At 41.4% G+C, this 21,847-nt stretch overlaps 2 protein-coding genes across 2 annotated transcripts; one reads left to right on the top strand and one right to left on the bottom strand.

The window, feature by feature from the left end:
* The first annotated feature begins 8,948 nt into the window (after positions 1 to 8,948).
* Positions 8,949 to 19,271, top strand: gnl2 (G protein nucleolar 2). Its single transcript, XM_070835125.1, has 16 exons — positions 8,949 to 9,145; positions 9,640 to 9,724; positions 9,812 to 9,906; positions 11,038 to 11,177; positions 12,875 to 13,059; positions 13,179 to 13,245; positions 13,352 to 13,510; positions 13,619 to 13,732; positions 15,177 to 15,305; positions 16,218 to 16,322; positions 16,686 to 16,844; positions 17,170 to 17,277; positions 17,387 to 17,868; positions 18,235 to 18,317; positions 18,551 to 18,630; positions 18,772 to 19,271. The coding sequence occupies exons 1-16, from the start codon at positions 9,082 to 9,084 to the stop codon at positions 18,913 to 18,915; spliced, it is 2,199 nt and encodes a 732-aa protein (XP_070691226.1). The 5' UTR covers positions 8,949 to 9,081; the 3' UTR covers positions 18,916 to 19,271.
* dnali1 (dynein, axonemal, light intermediate chain 1) lies at positions 19,268 to 21,531 on the bottom strand. The gene is made up of 6 exons (XM_070835126.1): positions 21,436 to 21,531; positions 20,639 to 20,775; positions 20,381 to 20,550; positions 19,956 to 20,134; positions 19,514 to 19,678; positions 19,268 to 19,405 (listed from the first exon to the last, which is right to left on the bottom strand). The coding sequence occupies exons 1-6, from the start codon at positions 21,514 to 21,516 to the stop codon at positions 19,370 to 19,372; spliced, it is 768 nt and encodes a 255-aa protein (XP_070691227.1). The 5' UTR covers positions 21,517 to 21,531; the 3' UTR covers positions 19,268 to 19,369.
* Positions 21,532 to 21,847: the final 316 nt, after the last annotated feature.

The following is a 21,847-nucleotide window of genomic DNA, read 5'->3' as shown; positions in this document are numbered from 1 at the left end:
ATTTGAACCATAGTGACACTGTATTGTTTGCTAAGGGCACATGGTTGGGAAACACACACTTCTAGCAATAACACGGGACACAGATCATTAAAATGTTGGAAACAAACATCCCATGTCTGTTCCCATTGGTAACTGGTGATGATATTAAGCACTGACTTCCGCTGGTGTTCAATAACTCAGACCCAGTTCTCTATCTACCACAGTGTCATGGATAAATGCAGTGGAGACAGAAACAAACAAAACAGTTAGGTCTGAGCAGTCTCAATTTTATAGTGACTTTGTGTAGACTAACTTTTTCCTGGATCCAAGTAAGTAACATTTATGGATTAATAAATTTGTTGCTACTCCTATTATTGTCTTTGCTTAGAGAATACTGAGCACAAGCATCAAAGCATCAAACCATAATAACATGTAATCAATGTGTTGTTGAACAGTTTGGTATGGCCTTAATAAAGCCCACAAAATTGATTTCTCATGGTCATGTACTGACCATGTGTACCACTGCCATCTGTTCAAAATATTGTCCGTATGCATGCAATATCAGTTGGTGTGTAGACATATTTTCAGACAACTAAGAACATGTTTTGTATCCCATTCTTTTCTCACGTCTTCCTTATGTTCGACTTGTGTATTTAGAGTTGAATTTGTCCATTTACAAAGTCAGATCCTGCAATTCAGCACCAAATGTATCCTGTCTTTTCTCTTGCACCGAGTACACATTTGGGTGTGTTTGCCATTGGGTAGAAAGAGGGGTAATGTGTTAGCCAAACCACACTACTGGCCCATAGATAGGAATTTAGGAGCTAAATGGTCCAGCATTTTACTTACTCTTGTTACGTCCCTCAGTGATTTGCAATATTTTTCCAGAGTTCTTCACTTTCACAGCACTTAATGCTCTTAGGTAAAATTGCTTTTACTGTTGAGTGCAGATATATTGAGGAACCAATTATTCTTTCTGAAATGTGAATAAATTGTATGTACATTTCTTAGATTGTTTCAACTGTGTAATAAGTATGTAATAAAATTAATATGGCCTAATGTGGAAAACACAAAAATAAAATAAAATATGAGCTTAAAGCCCGAAATATGAATTCTAATAGTATTCTAACGACGACATTAGACACATGTGAGCTTTCAGACACTTGTTTGATTTGTGGGTGCATTTCTCTGACTGTTCTTGGGCCCTTTTTATCCAACTTTCATGGAGGTCCAGGAAGACCTACCAGGATGCTAAGGCTGAGGACACCAATTGTTTAACTATGGTGGCCCACCCCATTGAGCCCTGATCTACTCAGATTGCACCAGAATTAAGTATGGTTATATCATATTTAAATGTGACACTGAATGCGAATAAATCACACTGGAATCAAAGGAGGTTCCTCACTCAAAGAGCCTGTGTTCTCACGAAGATCAGGATGGGAACGAGAGGCACAGGCTTTTGCTCCTTTACCCAGAGCCCCTCATCCCTCCACAGGCCAAATCTACTGCCAAGAGAAGTTCCAGGTGGTCTCCAGGCTGTCTTTGATCCTCACCAACCACGGCCCCTTGGACAGATCAGTCAGTGTAATCACTTGTGTTTCAGAGTGCTCAGGGGAAACAGTAGTGCTCCATTTCCCTTTCATGGCATGACCTCAGCAGTGGCAACCATAGCCTTGAGGTGACACAGACCTCTGTCCAACTACGCTTCTCTGTTGTCCTTATCTAATTGAAAGGGCAGCAGATAAATGTTAGAGACAAGCTCCCTTGATGAGGCACAGAAAAACAAGCACAGAGAGGAGAGAGGGGTGTTGGTGCCCACCTCCGGTGAACACTATTTCGATTCAAGTGGAGAAAATTGTTGGCGAGAGGCACTGTGGCACACAGCCCACCTGAAACTTGCCATGCAACACTTATTTTTAGCTGACCCTTCAAGTGTACATCATGGCCGAACCACAGTCCAGTTACTGACACTCAAAGTGTAGTGGAGCGCCAAATGTGTTTGCACGAAAACCCTGCGTTGGCAAGGTGAGGCTGGTGCTGCACACCAGATGCACAGACACAGTGCAAAGAAGGGCCTGAACTCCATGGCAGCTCATCTTTGGACTTTGGAGCTAGTGGAGTGTGTTTGTCTTGGATGAACTAGAGACAAACCTGCTGCCAGCTTCATTGAGCAAGTGCTCGAACAGCAACCAAATTGGTTTGGTACATCAAGAGCAAGGGTCGAGGGGCATTCTTGCATTTCACTTAAGATTAGTATTAAGTTCCTGAGAAACTCTTAACGTACGTGTTTCTTATCAAAAGGTTATCATTGTTCCAGTAAACACAATGGGATAACTTGCAGCCTGGCCTTATTAATGCATTTTATTTGACATTTCAAGTCACAAGGAAAAAGACTCAATTGTTTTAGGCAGCAGGAAGAATAGCAGGCTTCAACTTTTCTCATCTCTGTCTTAAGGAGTGTGGGAGAACGTTTCGTTGATGCTCTGTTGTCATGAAAACAGTGAGACACAATCCTGTCTCTGTTAGGTCAGTCATGCGCTGTGGTTTACTGTTACAGAGGCCCTTAACATTGTTCCATTAAAATCCCTTCAAATCATGGTTATTTAGACCGTTTACGCCTATTCCCTAGTAATAGTTGCCACATGTTTCTCTAGAGATATCAATCTTATCAGGCAAAACAGTAACCAAAAATGAAGTGTTTCAGCTAACCAAACGACTTCTTGTAAAACCAGATATTTCCATAAACCGTATTCAGTTATTACCTTCACCTGGAGGCTTGGCAGAGGCATCACCAAGGTAATTTTTTGTTTTTTCCTAACATCAGAAGTGGCTCAGTGTTGCGTATCAGTGATGAATGATGATGAATAATGGAGTGATTGTGCAAGAATTTCCACACGGTAAGAAATTGTGAATTTATTCTAACTACTTTTCTTAAATAGTAAACATTTTTGCTTCGCATTTCTATTGCAATGCAAACTGAAGGTCACTGATTATACAAGTGGAAACTGACCCGTGAGCCAAGTTCAGTAAGTGTACAGCCTGCACTGAGCACACTCAGAAATAAATTTTCACCTTATTGTAGCTTATCTCAACCACAAATGGTGGTTTACATGCCACAGATTAGCACTCATAAACACTATTCATTAGAGGGCTCAGAGAACGCCTCCCAGAGGTCTTTGCCAACAGATTATGCTATGATTTATGTGGTGTGAAACTTGTGGCCACGACAAGCCGTGAACTAAATAAGTGGAAGATTTAGATTTGGTGAAAATAAACACAGACGATATTACGCATTAGTGAAACATATTCTGTTAAAAAACAACATATTCCATCACTTCATCTCCAGCTGGGTTTTTCCAGGATTGGTTTTTCATTTGTTTCATGATTCATGGTTCTCACTTCTCATTATTCCCTCTTTTGCCTCTATGTGATTTCAAATCTGTCTAATCCCCTCTTGAAACTGGCAATAGTATCTCTATATATAAATGAGGTGTGGGAGCAATCTGAAGACAGGAGCCCCTGGCTCGAGTGCTTCGGTCTCTTCAGTGCTTTGAGATTGGAGAAAGTGGCGTCATGGACACGAGAGTCCAAAATTTTTAATCAGGACCATAATATATCCAACTGTGTCCAGAAGCTACATTTAAAGACTCAAACATATAATATCTGGGGAACTCCCCTGGGATGCTGTTACACCAAAGGTTTATGCTACCTAAATGGTTTAAATAGTAGATTCAATAGATACCAATTGTCTAATTGTCCCTGATCTCTAGGGATGGCAGTGTCTCCATGTCTGTCCACTACTTTGATCCACACTGAAATATCTTAGCTATGAGATGGATTGCCATGAAAATGTGTACAAATATTCAGGACAAAATTTGGACTTTGGATTTCTTCTAGCACCATCAAATGGTTGTCATTTTTGGCCTTTAGCCTGGTAACAACTACTGCCATACATCAGAACGGCAATATGTCGCACAGAGTTGCCTCTCATCACTACACCTCTTTTTGGGGGAATACAATCCATCCAGTCCTTCATAAACAGCAAAAGCATTTTAACACTTTAAACAAGCTGCTTCAAATTAATAATGCTAAGACTCACTGTGTACTTGGTTGCACCAGTAATGAATTCAAAAACACTGATTTCCAATTTGTTCCCCTGCTATTTCCTAACAAATATCCTGATAGAACAGCATTGTAGAGCAGGACAGAAAAGAAAAATATTTTACTGATAACTTGCTGACCCTGAGACTCAAGAGATATCCTGGTAGAACACCTCTGGCCATTTAGGAGGGTTATTCCGCCAACTTCATGCAGAAGAGGCCTGAATGAAGAATCAAATGAATCTTTTAAATGTGTCTTGCTCATTCTATCGCAGGCAGAGTTCTTTGGGTTATTTATAAACCAAATTAATTCTGACGTTTCTCTATTGGCTTTGTCTTTTACTGATATATTACATTAAAGTCTACGGCGAGTATCATTTGTTTTCCCCCCAGAAAGGGATGGGGACGTGGTTCAAGCCAAAATTCCTGAATGTGCATTGTTACAGACATTCATGTCCCCCTCAGGATGAACTGTATTCACTCTGGTGATCTCTTAACCAGACATCTAACCTTACGTCATCAGGTCAAAATTTCAGCTCATCCATCCTTTATGACGACGTAGCCTGCTTACAAAACTAATGGCATTCCCATCAGCCCCTGCTGTACTTTGTGTTTAGTGCCTGTTATTAAGTGTTTGCATGCTAACACGTAAAACCAAGATGGTGATCATGGCAAACCTTCTGCTTGCTGAACAGCTGCATGTTAGCATGCTGACATTAGCATTGTATTTAGCTCAAAGCACCATAGTGCTAAAGCTGTAATTTCTACCTAAAATGGAACTCTAATGCATTTCTGTATTCACACACAGCATGGTTGCAGCAGTGACTCCTGTCTTAATACAGAAAAACTTGATGTAATGGCCAAAAACACAGTGACCATTAGCCTTTGGCCCCTCAGTAGCCCTCCTGGTTAAACCATGAAGTGCTCTCAGCAGAAATGTTGGCTTTCTGTTACTAACACTCTCAACAGTGAGGCTATAAAGAGGAGCCACCTTGAGGCCTTTGTCAATTTTTCTCTTTTTGTTTAGTCAGGCCGGCTGGAGGCTGTGCTCCGTCATCTAGCTGGTGTTCCAGTTTTGACTCAAAGCAGAGACTCGGCAAGTGAGCCAGGCTGAAATATTATCCACAAATGCACACATTCACTTGAACTGTTATGGGGAGCTTCAATGCACTGCTGGTGACTTGTGGAGCAGCATCCGTCACACTAACCCCATTTTATTCCCGTCTCATTGTGTATTGTAGATTTAAAAATAAACCTCAAGTACCTTCACCCACTGAAATCCACTGCATCTGGTATTTCTCACCAAATGACCGCGGGATGTGGGGGTGCAAAAGTTTTTAAAGCAAATGTTTATAATTCCTGTTGCTGCGTGTTATAGCTTTTCCAAGCAACACCGAGGAAGTAATAGCTAAATTGTGTTGTTTATGATGAGCACTTTTTGGATGCTGTTTTCCATGAAAGAAATCCCTTTTAAATACACTTTATTGTTTCTGGTATTTTATTCTCTTCTCCTAATTCTTATGAAACTTTTTGCAAGAATTGTTTTTATTTCAGCCGAACAGGATCAAAGCAACAGATATTTCTGGGATAAGCACTTGCGTTGGGAGCAAAATCATTCAATAAATCTAAAATGCTTTTTTAATAACGTCTTGTTCAGTCAGGTGTTATTGTAGGTCCATTCTATTGTTTTTAAAGTTAAAACATCTCCTCTTCTTTTGATGCGTTTTGTACCATTAATCACGTTGAAAGAATGTGTCAGTTTATCAAACAGCAGACATCTCATCACTTATTTCACTCTGGAATGAACCTTTTTAGCTGAATGCATAAAACCCATAAATGCTTGAGACACATGCAAGGACTGACGTATCAATCTGTGCGAGGTTCTCTCGTGTTCTTATTAAACACAGGTGCCCTAGTGTTAACTGCTGACGCCCCACACTCTCCTTCTCCGTAGCTGTCAGTCACAAACTATGGAGACTGATTAGCTGAATGAACATCTGCCTGAAAGATGGATGCTGTGAATCCTGCGGTTGGTACTCCATATAGTTAGAGAGAAATAAACAAGCTCTACCTGCCATGCCCCACAGCTCGAAGACCAAAGGGTAGAAGGAATGGCCGAAATTTTCACATCATCTGTCAAGTGTTCTCACTCCAGCACCCTGATGGGAGGCCAAAGAACATGGAGCTCCTCTGTTTTCAGCCTTTATGTGAGTCCATAAAACCTATGTGCTGCAATGTAAAACTGCTCCCTAAACCTGCAATTTATTGTACTGGCATCATTTAGAGGTTCTACGTCCGTATGAGAAAAGAACAGAGTAACTGACTGCTAATGTGTGATAAAAATGAGAAAATAAAACACGTGCTTGAGTGCTACACAGTTGCTAAAATAACTGGATTTTCTTCTGCCTGGCAAGCAAATTAGTCAATGATTTTTAATGTTGTGGGCAGCACATGCACCCTGTCATGAGTTTCATTGGTTTAAAATTGCTTGTAATCTTTGCCTATGTTTGGTGTATTTCCAACTGCTGAGGGCATCAATCACAAATTGTGGTCACTCTGTCATAGATGGTAGATGGATGCTCCGTCCTTGTCCCATTGCATTACTGCACGCAAATGCTGATTAATGCTTGTCCAATCAATTTGTTTTCTTAGTGGTGGCGGCGCCTTGCCTAACTACACGCTTTCATGCAAATCAAGGTCACATGAAGTTCAGCCAACCTGGTGGTTCAGCAGCTGTAAAATGCACAACCGCTGAATACAGACGTGAGGACAGACAAAATATACCCTACACTCACTCTGATGACAGAATGACTGAGACGCACTGTAAACTGTGTTTAGTGCTTCTTCTAATTGAAGAGGTTAACTGGTGGTGGCTTTTTATGAGGGGAAACAAAATTTCCTCAGGGCAACAAAAGAAAATTATCTTCATTTCAGTCTTTTCCTACAACTGAGAACTATGGTTTCAAACAGGCTCTCGTGACAGTGAATTGGATTTGAAGCCTCAGCATGCAAGGATGATGATTTATTGAGTGCTAAAGCCATTCAACAGGGTGCCTCAGGTGCAAACAGATTCCAACAGGCAACTATCACATGCAGAAATGGCTGTAATATAATATAGGCTCCTGACGCTCTTCGAGGCACAGCAACGGATCCTACCACTTATGTGCTGTGATTGGCTTGATAAATCAGAAGGATCTGAAGCGTTTTGGCATAAGATTAAAAATGGTTACATTTAAAGATGATATAAGATAAGATAAAAAATTTTGCATTTCACAATCTCTGTCCATAACTACAACCATAACAATTTGGGTTTAAATTAAATTGGCTTGAAATAAAGGGTCTCAACAGTGTTTGTGTCTCTCCTGTCTGTATGGATATGCTAATATGGCCTTCTATATTGTACATGTAGATTTTAGAACAGAGGAAATGTTTAGATTGAACTTAAACAGCTTCTTTTTGCTTTAATCTGCTTCTTCTTTCTTCTGTTTGGATTCCAGCTTAAAGAGGAACAAAATTCTTCTTTCTGATTTAAAAAAATCATTTATTGCAGTGCATTGCTAATGCAGTCAGGTCCAATTTCATCTGTATGAAAATGAACAGAGAACATTCCTCGCTCTCCCCGCTGTATAAACTGAATACTGGATGGCGCCTCTCCAGACCGGAGTCTCTACAAACTTGCCTACCTTGGAGCTGAGCCACATTTGTGTAACATACCGTACACACTGTGAAAACAGCATCATCACAACCAGACCAACTCGGCCTTTCTTACATTCTGGTGTCAAATAGGAGAGCCTACATCAGTTCTGTGTTAATGGAAATCATATTGTCCTGAGAGAATCTGTTTTTCTCTTTCATGCAAGTTGCCTCTCAGCTGAGGTGAAAACTGAATAGTTCAATTCAATCATTTAACTTCCTGTCCCTGTTTGATATTGGCAATGTATATTTCTATCTTAATTTGACTATTTAGCCCATGCATTTCATAAACAGGGCTGTAGCCACCATTGAGGACGCTGAGGTCATGTCCTTGGTACTTTAAGGACAACAAAAATTTTTTTTAGCATTTCCCCTGTTAAATTGCATTTTTTGAAGTGGAGAGCTCTTTTAAACAGCATTTAGAATTTCATGCTTGGAACAAATACATAAACAATATAGTGCGTCTACGTAAATGTATGTTCATCCTAATCCTTGTTGATGAACTGTGGAAATTTGGACTTGTGACCTTGTGAGCATTTCTGAATTCCCTGCTACAGCCCTGATCACGAGTTCTTTTTCTGCCCTTTCTGCCTAAACACATTTATTCAACCACCAGACCTCTTTTACAATGTAAAACACATTTCACTTTCAAGTCGTATACCTCCTCTGACCTTTATCGTCCATCTCAAAGTGAAGACAGGAGCCAGTCAGGTAAGGAAGAACAATACCCCAATAGAAATTGTGTTGCACCCTCTTCTGGGATAAAAAGAGTATAGCAATCCAACTTTTACATAAAGAGTCGTATTTGAGCTTTAAAGTCCATTGATCTTTTTCCAACTTGTCTGGATTTTCTATATGAAAGATGCTTGACTTGTTATATTTCTAAACTACTTTTACACAACTATTTGAAATGTGTATATCTATATCGCTGTGCAGTTTATTTCAGAATGAATAATAATCCTTTGCTACAGTTATCCTTCTACATTTCACATGCTTTAATTTCACATTAATTACTGTTGAGATACTTATACAAGAGCCCATGTATGTTTCACACAGCTACAATTACCACCATACATCTTCCACCACACATCCGTGCGCTGTGTGTCAGTGCGCTGACGGGAGCTCTCTGATTGGTTGCTGGAGCTGTCGCTCTTTTGATGACGTTCTTCCTGTTTCGCCGTGACAACACGTGTGCGGTGTGCAGCTCGGAGCTGGGAGGAAAAACAGCAGCTAAACTTCAGCTTTCCGACACCTTCGTGTGGTGTCCAGTTGTCTGTCCAGGGAAGGCTTTGCCAACTAAGCTGCCAAAATGGTGAAGCCTCAGTTCAAGGGGAAAAGCTCGATAAACCCCTCGTCGTCCAGCAGCAACCCTGGTGAGCTAGCACCCCGTTAGCCACACCGTTTGTTGACAGCTAATGCTAATTGTAGCTTGCCGGGTGATATTATGCTCCAGAAAAGACATATTTGGGTTATTTTCCTCTGCTAAATGAAATTAGTCACCAACATTGCAACAAGAGTGCAATGTGCCAAATGAAGCACAGCCCGGGGTGACTTTACTCAAACTTAACTCTAACTTCCAGTGCTGCTTTAACACGCAGTAACTGGAGTATTGGGCCTTTTAAATGCTGACACAGAAGTAGAAAGACAGGAAAAGTAGGAAAGCGCTTGTGTCTAGTAGAAGTATTAAGACCAATTGTTTAAAAAAAAAAGAAGCCTGGAAACAGATATTAGTTAATTGGATAATGCTATTATTCATCATGTCAGATAAGATGTTATTGAAGTAGCCCATGAAAAAAGGAATATATTCTGATAACTCAGTGTGTTGTTAAACAGATGACTCTGTAAAGTAACTACATGTATTACACAGATCGAGCCAAAGGTGCTGGTGGGAACAACATGAGGGACCGAGCCACGATCAAGCGTCTGAATATGTACAGACAAAAGCAGAGATGGTAATTGATGTTAAATACTTGTATTGTTGTTGTGAACTGCCGAATGACATCAAGGTCTGTTTTCATACTGAGCACTTCTGTTCCCAGTAACAACCGTGGAAAAGTCATCAAACCCTTACAGTACCAGTCCACAGTGGCTCCAGGGACAGTAGCCAGAGTTGAGCCGAACATCAAATGGTTTGGTAAGTGCACTTCCTGTGTCAGTAATAGCTGCCAGTATATCTGTCTGTAGTGGGAATCTTTTGAAATTCTGAAATGTGGTGCCCAGTTGATTCTTTTCCATACTTGTAAGAACATGAATAATAACTTTGACAGGGTGGTAGTGTTGCAGCAGGGCCGATCACTTGCTTCTTCGTGAATTTTAGATATATGTTCATGTTCTGTGATACGGAAGCCATCTATCAACACATGGATATTTCCTGCATAAAAAGCTGAAACATCTCTGTGTTTTTAATGTCCTGTGCAAACACCGTGGTAGCAAATCCTAACACGTGTACTCACATTACTTCCAGATGTTTTGCTGTCAAGATTTTCCATTCAGAAAAATTCTTGTTAGTTTTCTCCATTTTGTATTAGCAGCAAGAGCCTAGTGCATTGATGCGGCACAGTACTACACAGAAAGTCTACGCCTACACCTCCACCAGAAAGTTCTGCTTATACACTAAGAATTTTGAAACAGCTCATTACACATCAAGTAAGAGTTACTCTATAGCGAGCTGCTCATTTTTACAGGGTGAAGCGATAGCTAGATAGATAGATAGATAGATAGATAGATAGATAGATAGATAGATAGACACTTTATTTATCCCGCTTGCTGTACATTATTCCTCTAACTAAATAATTTTTTCACAGAAAAACTGACTTAACACAATTTAAATTCATCTAAAAATTATTTCATTGCTTCCGTCATCAGAACTGCAACCATAGCAACGCTCTGTTATACATAGAACGATGCCATGTAATACTGTAATTGATCAGAATCTGTGTAATAACCATTTCTGTTCTTTGCCCACATATGAACAGGGGTTAAATTCTTGAATAAAACTTGACAGGCCTGTCAGACATACAGTTGTAAAAATCATTTAGTTAACTGGTGACATTCGCCTGATTGCTTTGGTCGTTGATTGCAGTGGTGGCCGGTGTTGAAAGAAGACCTTATGTAAAATTTGTGAAAACTTCTAATACCCCTGATATAACTCATCAGTGAATGTGAGGGAAACTGATTACACAAGGGGCTATAAATGTGATCAGCAGTGGGAAATCTAAGCTAATTCAGTGTAGTAAGCTTGCTCTCTGTGCATTTTGTATTTCAGCAAACACCCGCGTTATCAAGCAGTCGTCCCTCCAGAAGTTCCAAGAAGAGATGGGAGCAGTGCAGAAGGATCCGTATCGTGTGGTGATGAGGCAAAGCAAACTACCCATGTCCCTCTTGCATGATAGAGTCAAAGCCCATGTGAGTATAAAGGGTATAAACCTCTTTTTGCTTTACTGTGAAGGAAGGATGATTTCTATTTAAGTCTTGTGCTGTCCGTTTGATGCTCCTTGCCTTCGAGTTCGGTTCCTCCGAGGAAATGTGCATCGTTAGTGTGAATTTCCACCCTTTTTATGAATATACCTGGCATATTAAACTATTGACATCTTTGCTTTATGTATTGTAACGCAGATTACAATCATGCCTCTATTTTTCTCAGTAGCTTGAGTCTTGGGGGAGTTAATGAGGTGCAATGAACATGAGGCCTCACTGTATTCACTTTACTCAATTCTCACCCTGCCCCGCTGTGCTGGCACTGTGCTTGGCACGGGAGGGGTGCGATCTGCCAGGCTTCAACTTTTTCACCCCATAACCAACACGATTCCAAATATCATCCAGTTCTTCTTTTTCTTCTCCAACAAATAATTGGGTCTGTTTCAGTCTTTTTGGTTTTTTCTATACTGTAGCGCCTCATGGAACTGGAGCCATGAGTTTGAAGAGGCTAAGGATACCGATTTCTTTCCCCTTACATTTATGTCTAATTATTTATTGACAGTTTGCTAGGAAAGCTGTTATATTGCAGTCACCATCCTTTTCATTTCATGCAGTTATATTCTTTTCATTAACAGCATGCCAGGTCAGTGTAGCTTGCTTATGCAGAGCAGTAGTTTTCCCTCCTCAGTGAAGACACCCTCATCTGCTAACAGGCTTTCGCCAATTCATGACCTTTATGATTTTGATAAAACACCATTCTCTTCAATTGGATGTTGCCAAGGTGATCAATCTTATTCCAAAAAGGCAGATTTAGTGGTTCTAAATCCTGTAGAAGATCTTGGCAGATAGTTATGGCAACCTTAAACAGTACTGTTTCTGACCAGCCCTTCATTTTGCTAACTTAACCTTCCTCACATCCGGTGAGCTAGACATCGTTACCTGTCAGCTATCATGGAGGAGATGAGGAGAGAGGCTTCTGGAGGAGTGTGGAGCGATGAAACACAAGTGTGGAAAGTGTAATCCTGCGCTCAAGTCTTCCTCGCACCCCTCTTTCTCTTTCTCTCTCTCTCTCCTCGCTGGGAGGAGCTGAGATGCTGTTTCTTTGGCTTAGTTGTTCCATATTTGGGTTCTCTGTTTACTGTTCTGTGAATTTGTGTGAAGCTCATGTAAGAACTGTATCGCTCTGACTTTATCAAAATGTGGTTGTACCACCAACAAAAGCCTTTCCTCCTGTTGCCCATCTGTTTAACAACATAGCTGTACTGTGTCTCAGTTATCATTTCTGCCATCCAACTGTTATTTTTTTTTTTCATTCATACTGTCGATGAAGAGTGTTTTTCCAAACCTCTCGCCACAGATATGATGCATCACGTTAAAGGTCACCATAATGTAGTATGAAGGAACATGATGCAGCCCATATATTCTGAATAACAGAGCAATTTAGCTCTTAATGCATATTATATCTAATAATAAAATGTAGGCCTCCTCTAGGCTGAATATGCACCTGTGCGGCTGTATTACATAGCAAAACATTAATTCATTCAAAACCTGAATGAAGGATCTCTAGAAATTTCCTCCTCGTCTTTAACAGAATAAAACATTTTGAAGTGGTGCCTTCTTGTGGCTTCCTGTTAATTAGAAAAAACAGAGCTGTACGTCTAATCTCTGTGTTTCTACCCCTGCAGAACTCCAAGGTGCACATTTTAGACACGGAGGGTTTTGAGACCACGTTTGGGCCCAAGGCTCAGAGGAAGAAGCCCAGTCTCGTGGTGGGGGATGTGAAAGACCTGGTAGAGCAGGCCGAGGCTTCGGTCCTGAGCTACGACGCAGACAAGGACAGAGACCTGGTGACCGAGGACACGGGGGTTCGGTAAGACTTTCAGAAGATACTAGAATCTATCCTCTTATACTGGGCAGAAGCCTGGTTGCTGAATGCACATTTATATTATATTTAAAGGTTGGAATAAGTTTGTTTTCATTTTGCAACAGTGAGGAAGCACGGGAGGAAATCTTCAAAAAGGGTCAGTCAAAGAGGATCTGGGGAGAACTTTACAAGGTACCATTTCACCTTCTTCTCAGTACTGTGCCTCATGTTAATGTCGAGTTGGTACACTCAAGTGTTCTGGGTTCCTTCTGCATTCCTGACTGTTTTATTACAATAGGTGATTGACTCATCTGACGTCATCATCCAAGTGCTGGATGCCCGCGATCCCATGGGAACCCGCTCCAAGAGCATAGAGTCATACATGAAGAAGGAGAAGCCCTGGAAACATCTGATCTTTGTACTAAACAAGTGTGACCTCATCCCCACCTGGGTCACGGTGAGAAATTTACAACACGATCATCTTTGGCTGGACGTGCTTGTGTCCAGTCTCTCATAGCACTAAACTGTGTGCCTGTCTCTTTGTGTCCACTCAACTTTGTTCCAGAAACGGTGGGTAGCGGTTTTGTCCCAAGAGTACCCCACTCTGGCTTTCCATGCCAGCCTCACCAACTCGTTTGGTAAGGGCTCCCTCATTCAGCTGCTCAGGCAGTTTGGCAAGGTAAGCACATGCCCCTGATTCAGAGTGACAAAATAGCTTTGATCTGCCATTTGCCATGTCTTGTCCAGCCTGTGGAATCATTTTCTTTTCTGCAGCAGAACAATGTCTGAACTTTTTGAAGCCCTTGGACGTTCGAATGGAACCCGTTTTTGATTTATGAGTGTACTATTAAGTCGCGTAAAATATTTATAGATTTCCTTATGAAAACCAATAGTACTAGCTTTAATGGGTGTTGGTGCTTGGTTCTTGTGTTCTCTTTAGTTCTCATTATTTTGCCCATTCCAAAAGTAAGCCATGTAGTGTGTGGATTGAATTGGTTTTGACAGTATTTTTCATTGTATTTCATTCTTTCAACTTTACTCACATAATCATACAAGTCATTTGTGGGGCTTTTTTCAAAATTCATTTATGGCATTTGCAAGACAATAACAGCTCCTGAGTGAAGGATTATATCACATCGTTACATTGTGCTTTTTTATGTATAAACATAAGCATGGATAGGATTTGGATTGAGCATTATTTCAATATGTGAGATGATGGAGATTTGTTAGTTGGTAGAAATGTGTTATTTGTGTAGATACACAAGCAGCTATCAGGTTATATATCGATGGCTGTGTTAGGCTAGAGTGATTTATGTAATGTGTATAACTGACCCTCTGAGGTAATTAACCATGTTACCTGTGGGTCTGCTGTCTGTCAGTGAGTCCGTCAGTCCGAGGTGTATATACAGGGGGAATTTTTGAGGAAAACTCTCTAACGGTACGCTGGGCGGCATAAAGAGACACACCGGGACATTCATCACGACTCTGTCCCAGCTCACGGTAGCAGGACGGAGATATTTCACCCAGAATGCATTGCGCAACAGGCCATTTAAGTCAGTCTTACAGTAGTCACTCATAGGGAAGTTTTATGCAGCAAGTCTGACTTTAAGTTATAGATTAAGCCAAGTCTGTTTTTAAGCAACTGTTTTGAAAGGTCAAGAAATCACATGCAATGTTCTTGTTAGTGTTAGTATTGTGATTTAAAGAGGCTTTTGTGAGTAAGACACAGAAAGGCGTCTGGTTTTCCCCTTTTTAAATGTCTCTCTCTGTTGGATCCCGTTCGCCAAAAAGTCTGGAGATTACAAGGAGAAAAATGTGGTTCAAATAGCCTTTTAGAGTTTACCCTCAGGGACAAACATAAAAGATGTTTTTATCTAAATTATTGATTATTAAAACGGTACAGATTTGTGATTGTTTTGTTTGCATAAAAAATCTTTTATAAGATCCATTGGTATGTGTTTTGAACAAACTACAGTGTACTTCTGGAGTGATGACAAGTTAACTGTTTTGCTAAATGCTAATGGAAACAGCCCCATCTCAAATTACCTCCATGAGCTGAGGACAGACTGGGGCTGTTGTTGAGGGAACACAACGCCCTGACTTAATTGTTTTGCTTCCCACAGCTCCACACAGACAAGAAACAGATAAGTGTGGGTTTCATCGGCTACCCTAATGTGGGAAAGAGCTCAGTCATCAACACACTGCGGTCTAAGAAGGTCTGCAATGTGGCACCCCTTGCCGGAGAAACAAAGGTAAGGTTGAAGATTCTCAACCAAGTCATGTGCACCCGGGCAAGGTGAGCAATGGGAAGCCTGTCTAATGAGCACTGCAGGGGACAGTCCTGTAAAGACGACTGCAGGAACAACTACAGATGAATTGACCGTTTAATAGTCTAAAATATTGAATATCAAAAGAAAAGATGCGACCATTCACACGAACGCTAAGACAATAAAAAAAAAGTATAGTGAAAAGGAGAGAGGAGTTTGGATTGAGTGGGGAGGTGATGTGAGGTGAAAACGTGCATGTGCCTCCTCCTACTTTGGTTATTGTTGATAGCTGCAACAGAAGTAGTCGGCTCCGTGTTCCTAACTATATTACTGAAAATCTAAGTGGGGACTGGACCAAGAGAAAGAACAACAACCATTTTTATCTTTAATTTCCTCTCTCTGGGGCTGTTTATCCTGTTTGGACACGAACAAGAGTCTGGAACCCCCAGTGTCCAAAGCAGGGTCAAGGGGAAAAGAAAGAGAAAAGATCTTTCTTTTTCTTTGCCTTCCAGAGCCGTGAGCTTGGACCACAACAGAGGGGCACACCTGTCTAATGAATCTGATGGGCCTGCAGCCAGCGCTCCTTTGTTTCTCACCTTGTCTTTGATTCTGACCACACACTCAACACTGTTTGACACCCAAACAAGTTCTTGGAAGAGAGAAGTTGTTTGTAGCACGAGGAGAAAAGAACTTTCAACACAGTTCTTGGCCAGATTCAAGACGGTCTGCGCTTTGCTCTGCCAAAAGCTATTTTTTATGTATATTTTGCTGCCATGCTCATTAGTTGACTCAGTTTTTTTTTTTTTTAATATTATGAAGTACTAACAAGGCAAAATATCACACGAGACTTAACATTTCTGTCCAGACAACCAGCATTAATCTCTCTGTGTTTTTCAGGTGTGGCAGTATATCACTTTGATGAGGCGCATCTTCCTCATTGACTGTCCTGGTGTCGTCTACCCGTCAGAAGACAGTGAATCTGATATTGTCTTGAAAGGAGTGGTAAGTCTCTCTCTCCTTTTTATCTTTTGTGTACCAAGGATTGGTGATAGCTACCTTGCATACTCCCGATATCACCCCCAATACTGTGGAAGTCGACAATACAGTGGGGGTGAATTCAGTTTTATTTGTGCAATATGTCTTTCCAGAAACAACGTCCAATGACAATCCACTTGGACTTGGAAGTGGGCCTCTATTGCTAATTCCCGGCTGTTTAAAAAATGCTGCTGCCAGCACCGATTCTAATCCTCTGGATCCTTTTTCCTGATCCTAGGTTTAACATGTAGGCCACGGAGTCCCCGTAACTGAAAGGTTGCAGGTTCATATTTTAAATTGCACGCCTTCGTCTTCTCCTCCCTCATTAAGGTTCAAGTGGAGAAGATCAAGAACCCAGAGGAGCACATTGGGGCAGTGCTGGAGCGGGCCAAGCCAGAATACATCCAGAAGACCTACCGCATCCCCACTTGGAACTCTGCTGAAGACTTTCTTGAGAAGCTGGCATTTCGCACTGGGAAACTTCTTAAGGTCTGCAAGTTCTCCTTTCATTTTCTTGTTTTATTGGATTCATTGATTTAATAAAAAAAAATCAGCCATAAAAGTTTTAACAAGCAGAGAATATGGTCACAACAAAACTTAATCATCAGAATGAGCAGTAATTTTAGTTAAAGCATCCGTTGGGTATTCTACAAATGCCTCCTATTTTATGAAGTGCAACATCAAATGCTTGATATATTATGTATACTCTGCTTGCGTACATTATGTGCTTTACTCTCCACAGCTTTCAGTAAAAATGGTTAGGTGTAATGTGAACCACTAGTTTGATGGGCAGTGTATTCTTGGTATCGTACAGGGCGGTGAGCCAGATCTGTCCACGGTCTCCAAAATGGTGTTGAATGATTGGCAGAGAGGACGAATCCCCTTCTTTGTGAAACCTCCTGGACCTGAGGGTGATCAAGAGGTAAGTTCACTGAATGTTTACATCGGTGTTCTTTCAGGAAATCACTTTTCCCCTACACCAACCTGTCCCGTGTGTTAACCTGCATGCTGTTATTGTGATTTTTTTGTAGGACAAGGAGCAGTTGGCAAGTGAAGGCCCCTCAGGGGTAGTTGAGAATGTGCAGGAGGAGCAGCCAGACAGCGTGGATGCCATCTCAGACGAACATCAGGAACAGCAGCAGAGACAGAAGGAGCAGGTCCAGCAGATCCTGGCGAACGTGCGACAGAACTTTGGCAAGATCAACGTAGCACCTGAATTCAGCGAGGAAGACTTAGTTCCAGTGGAGATGCCTGACCTGGACATGTCTGACTTCTCTGGCTCTGACGGTGAGGAAGACGGCGAGGAAGAGGAGGGTGGACAGGAAGACGGGTCCAATTCCGAACCGATCGATGGAGAGGCTGCCGAGCCCGAGCCCGAGCCCACAAGCGCTCAGACTGGCAAGACAAACGGCAACAAGAGTTCACGCGAGGTGATCCGTGAGCTGGATGACAAGATCGCTAAGTACAAGCAGTTCCTGGACCGGGCCAAATCCAAACGCTTCTCCTCAATCCGGTAACGTCTGCTCGCACCCAAACCTCACTCGCATACTTTCTTTGTTTTGTGTTTTGTGAAGAAGCATGGAGCTGTCAGACAGAGAGATCCCGTGCACTTTAGGTGGTCCGTGGTAACCGGCCTTTGAGTCCCTGAGGGCTAGCAGTCATCAGTTCGGCTGTCTGATCAGTGGCCTGTTTGCATAACTCTTGCATGTCATCTCCTCTTGTTGAGCTTGTTTAGCCCACACACTGAAGAACAAAGTCAAAGAAAACTTGTCTAGTCACTCTAAGCCTAACTTAATTGCCATTCATTTCAACAGACCCAAACAGGAGTAAACTGTTTGCTTTGTTGGGTAATGATTTACTTTCTTTCTGCTTTGGACAGGATACCTAAGGAACTTTCTGACAAAGTGTTCCAGGACATCAAGACTAAACAAGCGGCAGCAGCAAAGCAAGCTCAGCAGAAAGGTAGTCAATCAACACGTGTCATGACTTTGTATGGTGCTGACTGTTGAAATTATTTTGAAAGAAATTCCTACGCAGTTTCTCCACACAATAAATGACGTATTTTCTTAAGTTTGACACAAAAATACATTAAAAGAATGTGTACAGTGTTTATCTATAGCCATACAAATTAGGTAGGTACACTGCGATCCAGGCAGGCACTGATGTCAGTTTTGTTAATCTTTGTTTGAATTTAGCTGCAAGCCAGAGGAGCAAGAAGAGGAAAGCTGAGGAGGACGAGGAGTCCACCCAGACGCACAGACTGACGTCTAAACAGGTATGCAGTGTTTGCTCTCAGTGACGTCAAACAGATAAATGTCTGTTCCCCACACTAACAGGAATGGAGATAGAAAGCTCTGGTCTTTTTTAGAAGATGATTTCATAATTTTTGTCTCTGTTTCTCTATCCATCACTACAGAGAAGAGCGATGGAACGTGCAAAGAAGGCGAAGAAAGTTGGTGTCCGCTATTACGAAACACACAACGTCAAGAACAAGAACAAGAACAGAAAGGCCCCAGCATCAGCCACAGAAAGCCAGAAGGCTAAAAGAGCAAAGCACTAAACCGGAGTTGTAAAACACACAACACATATAATAAATCTGTATTTAAATGAGCCAGAAATGCCACATTTTTATTGAAAAAGTTGATTTGATAGAAGGTAGACTGCGAACTGAATGGTCTTTATCAAGTGGCCACTTGATGCCTTATCTTGACCATAACGGTCCCTCTGGGAAATGACTGTCTGTCGCCTTTTCAACTTTCTCTTTCCCTTCAACCCAGAATCGTTTTTGAATGACATTTCATTCATCTTTTAGAGGTGTAACGCTCTCTTGATGTTCAAGAGGAGTGTACAGTAATTGTTTGAACTGTACTTGTCATGCCACGCTGTTAGAAAAACAATAAAATATGTGCTAATATACTCAGTTATATTTGCATTTGTTTATCATCTAGAAACAAAAGACAAACTTATTATCATTCTGTCCTGGCAAATAGCAACTGGGTTCTTGTTTGTCGAAGTCACTTCTGTGGCGTAATGATCCCTTCCAGTTGGGTCTGAGTAGGAAGACAAACATTAAAATCTTAAGACAAGCAACACAGTTACTAATGGTGCTAAATCTAAAAGGGGCATTTTTTCTGTGCTATGTAATTATGAGACATCACCTTAAGCTGCTGGTTAGTTCTCTTCAGGAACTGAATCTCTTCATTGTACTTCTTTTCCTCCACCTGTCGTCTCTCATTTTCTCTCTTTTCAATCACATCACATTTAGCTTTGTGTTCGTTCAGTTGCCTCTTCAAGTCATGTTGCTCATCTTCCAGATCCAAAATCTAGGTATGCAATAAGACAGGCTGGTAAATTTAACCCAGGTGGATGACCAATTATGAGAGCACTACCACCATCCTCAGTTTACAGCAACTCTTAAAGAGAAATGGCGCTCTCTGCTGGAGACTTGACAGAAAAACAGTTCATATTTGTATTCCTGTATCTTTAGATTAGAGGCAAATTAAATCTCTAAAATCTGTTAATTGCCATTTGTTGTCTTGTGTGCCTGTATATACAATTGGTTGGTGTAATTCATAATAAATAACAAATGAATGTCCTCACTCTTTTCTCAGTGTCGGCCTTGTCCTGCTCAGCCTGCAGCGCTTTCCTCATACCGAAAGCCATGCTGCTTTCGTACAGTGTCTGGTAGGCAGCAATAGTCATTTGAATCTCATCTCTCACCCGCAACAGCAGCAGACCCCTCTCAGCACAGTTGATGGTCACCTGTCTGATCAGCTCATCTTAAAGAAATAGACAGTCAGGAGGATCAGATGGTTGAGTTTGAGTTGATGTGGGTGAATATGTGCCTTCGTTGGAATATAAGAACATGGTTCCATCAGAAGAAAGCCAAATAAAATGTAAAATCCGGCCATATCAATCACAAGACTAGTTCTAACACATCCTTTAGCTCTTTGTGCATCTTCTGTGTACAATCATTGAAACCACAGAGGCCTCAGCAATCACCAGCATCTCGGCGTCCTCCTTACCAAAGCACTGGGAGTAGAGCTCCCTGCGGACAGGGCAGATTCCTGTTTCTCTGGCCTGCCTTTGCTGTAGCTTTGTGTCCAGCAGCTCCTCTAGGTGAATAACATCAGCTCTTGTGCAAGGTGCACTGGACACTTGCTGCACCCACAGTTGGTTTCCCTCCATCCATTCCCTGCAGTGGTAGAAGTTACCATGACTGAGGCTGACGTTTGAACCTGCTAAACAATATATCGAGGATGGGAAGGAAGAAAAAAAAAGACCTGGGCGGAAGGATGGCGTTTAGGATCTCCTGATTTTCCTGCCTAGCGGCCTCGGTAGAGGTGGGTTTTGGTTTTGGAGGTGGAGGAACAGGGGCGGTGTTAACGGGCTGTTGAGGGCTCACTCTCAAAGGGCGTCCCTGTAGTGAAAAGTATTATATTTGAGACACTGTAGTGCATGCACTTAAAGTCACCTGTTGTCATGTTGATGTTGCCACGCACAGACAAAGTAGGTACTTCAGTTTCAGTGCTTGGCACATCTGCAGGTTATGAGTGCTACAAAAGGGTTTCTTCAGGTGCCATTGTCTTTGTCAAAGTATTTTATTTACTTCATATTACCTGTTTAATAAATCAAGTATACATATGATTCATACTCGATACTTTAGGAGGACGTGGTGACACTGTGTAATGTGAACTCCAGACTGGTCCAGTCTTTGGAGGCTTAAAGATACATATACATATTTAAAAACATACTCAAAAGGGGGAGAAAAAAGTGCCTTAAAAAAAAAAAAGTTGGCTCACATCAAGATATTGAATTATTTTATATCATTCTGCAAGCTTAGTCCCTTCATGCCACACACACGTATGGGAAAGGTAAGATTTCAAATAAAGCAATATAAACACTCAATATACACCTTGGAAATAAGTAATAAGCATTTTCAAGCATTTCTCCAACCTGCTTGGCACCACTTCACTTCCTCCATTTAGCCAGGTAACTGCTAACTAGCTAACGTTAACTAGCTAACGTTAACTAGCTAACGCTAACGTTGAACTCGGGTGGCGTCACTTGGTAAACTCACCTTTGGTGATTTTCTGTCGGTGCTTTTGCTGACCAAAAATGGAGTGTTGTATTTTAAGAGAGACTCGGCTGGTGGAATCATTGTGGTTTACTGTGAACGCAATAAATCAACAGAATAAAAACAGAAGCCTCTTAGTTTGAGCTTCAGGTGCAGAAATATCGGTGCTGTAGCTAAAAAAAAGTGTGTGCGCACTGTTTGTGTTGTCATGACAACAGCGTTCCCGGCGCCCCGTTTTAGTTTGTCCGAGTGGACCCAGTGTTTGGGTTCACAAATGTCGGCAGTTGTTGCACTGTTCATTTTGGTGACTAGTATATAATATTAATAATCATAATAATAATGATAATAGTAATAATGAACCGCTGCTGGGCTCTCACTTTCTGTTTTTAATTTTTACGTCTCCTTTGAACGTGCC

This window comes from Pempheris klunzingeri, chromosome 8, assembly GCF_042242105.1.
Source record: "Pempheris klunzingeri isolate RE-2024b chromosome 8, fPemKlu1.hap1, whole genome shotgun sequence".
Classification (NCBI taxonomy): domain Eukaryota; kingdom Metazoa; phylum Chordata; class Actinopteri; order Acropomatiformes; family Pempheridae; genus Pempheris; species Pempheris klunzingeri.
Note: the sequence above shows the minus strand (reverse complement) of the source record. Positions and strands in the feature narration are given on the sequence as shown.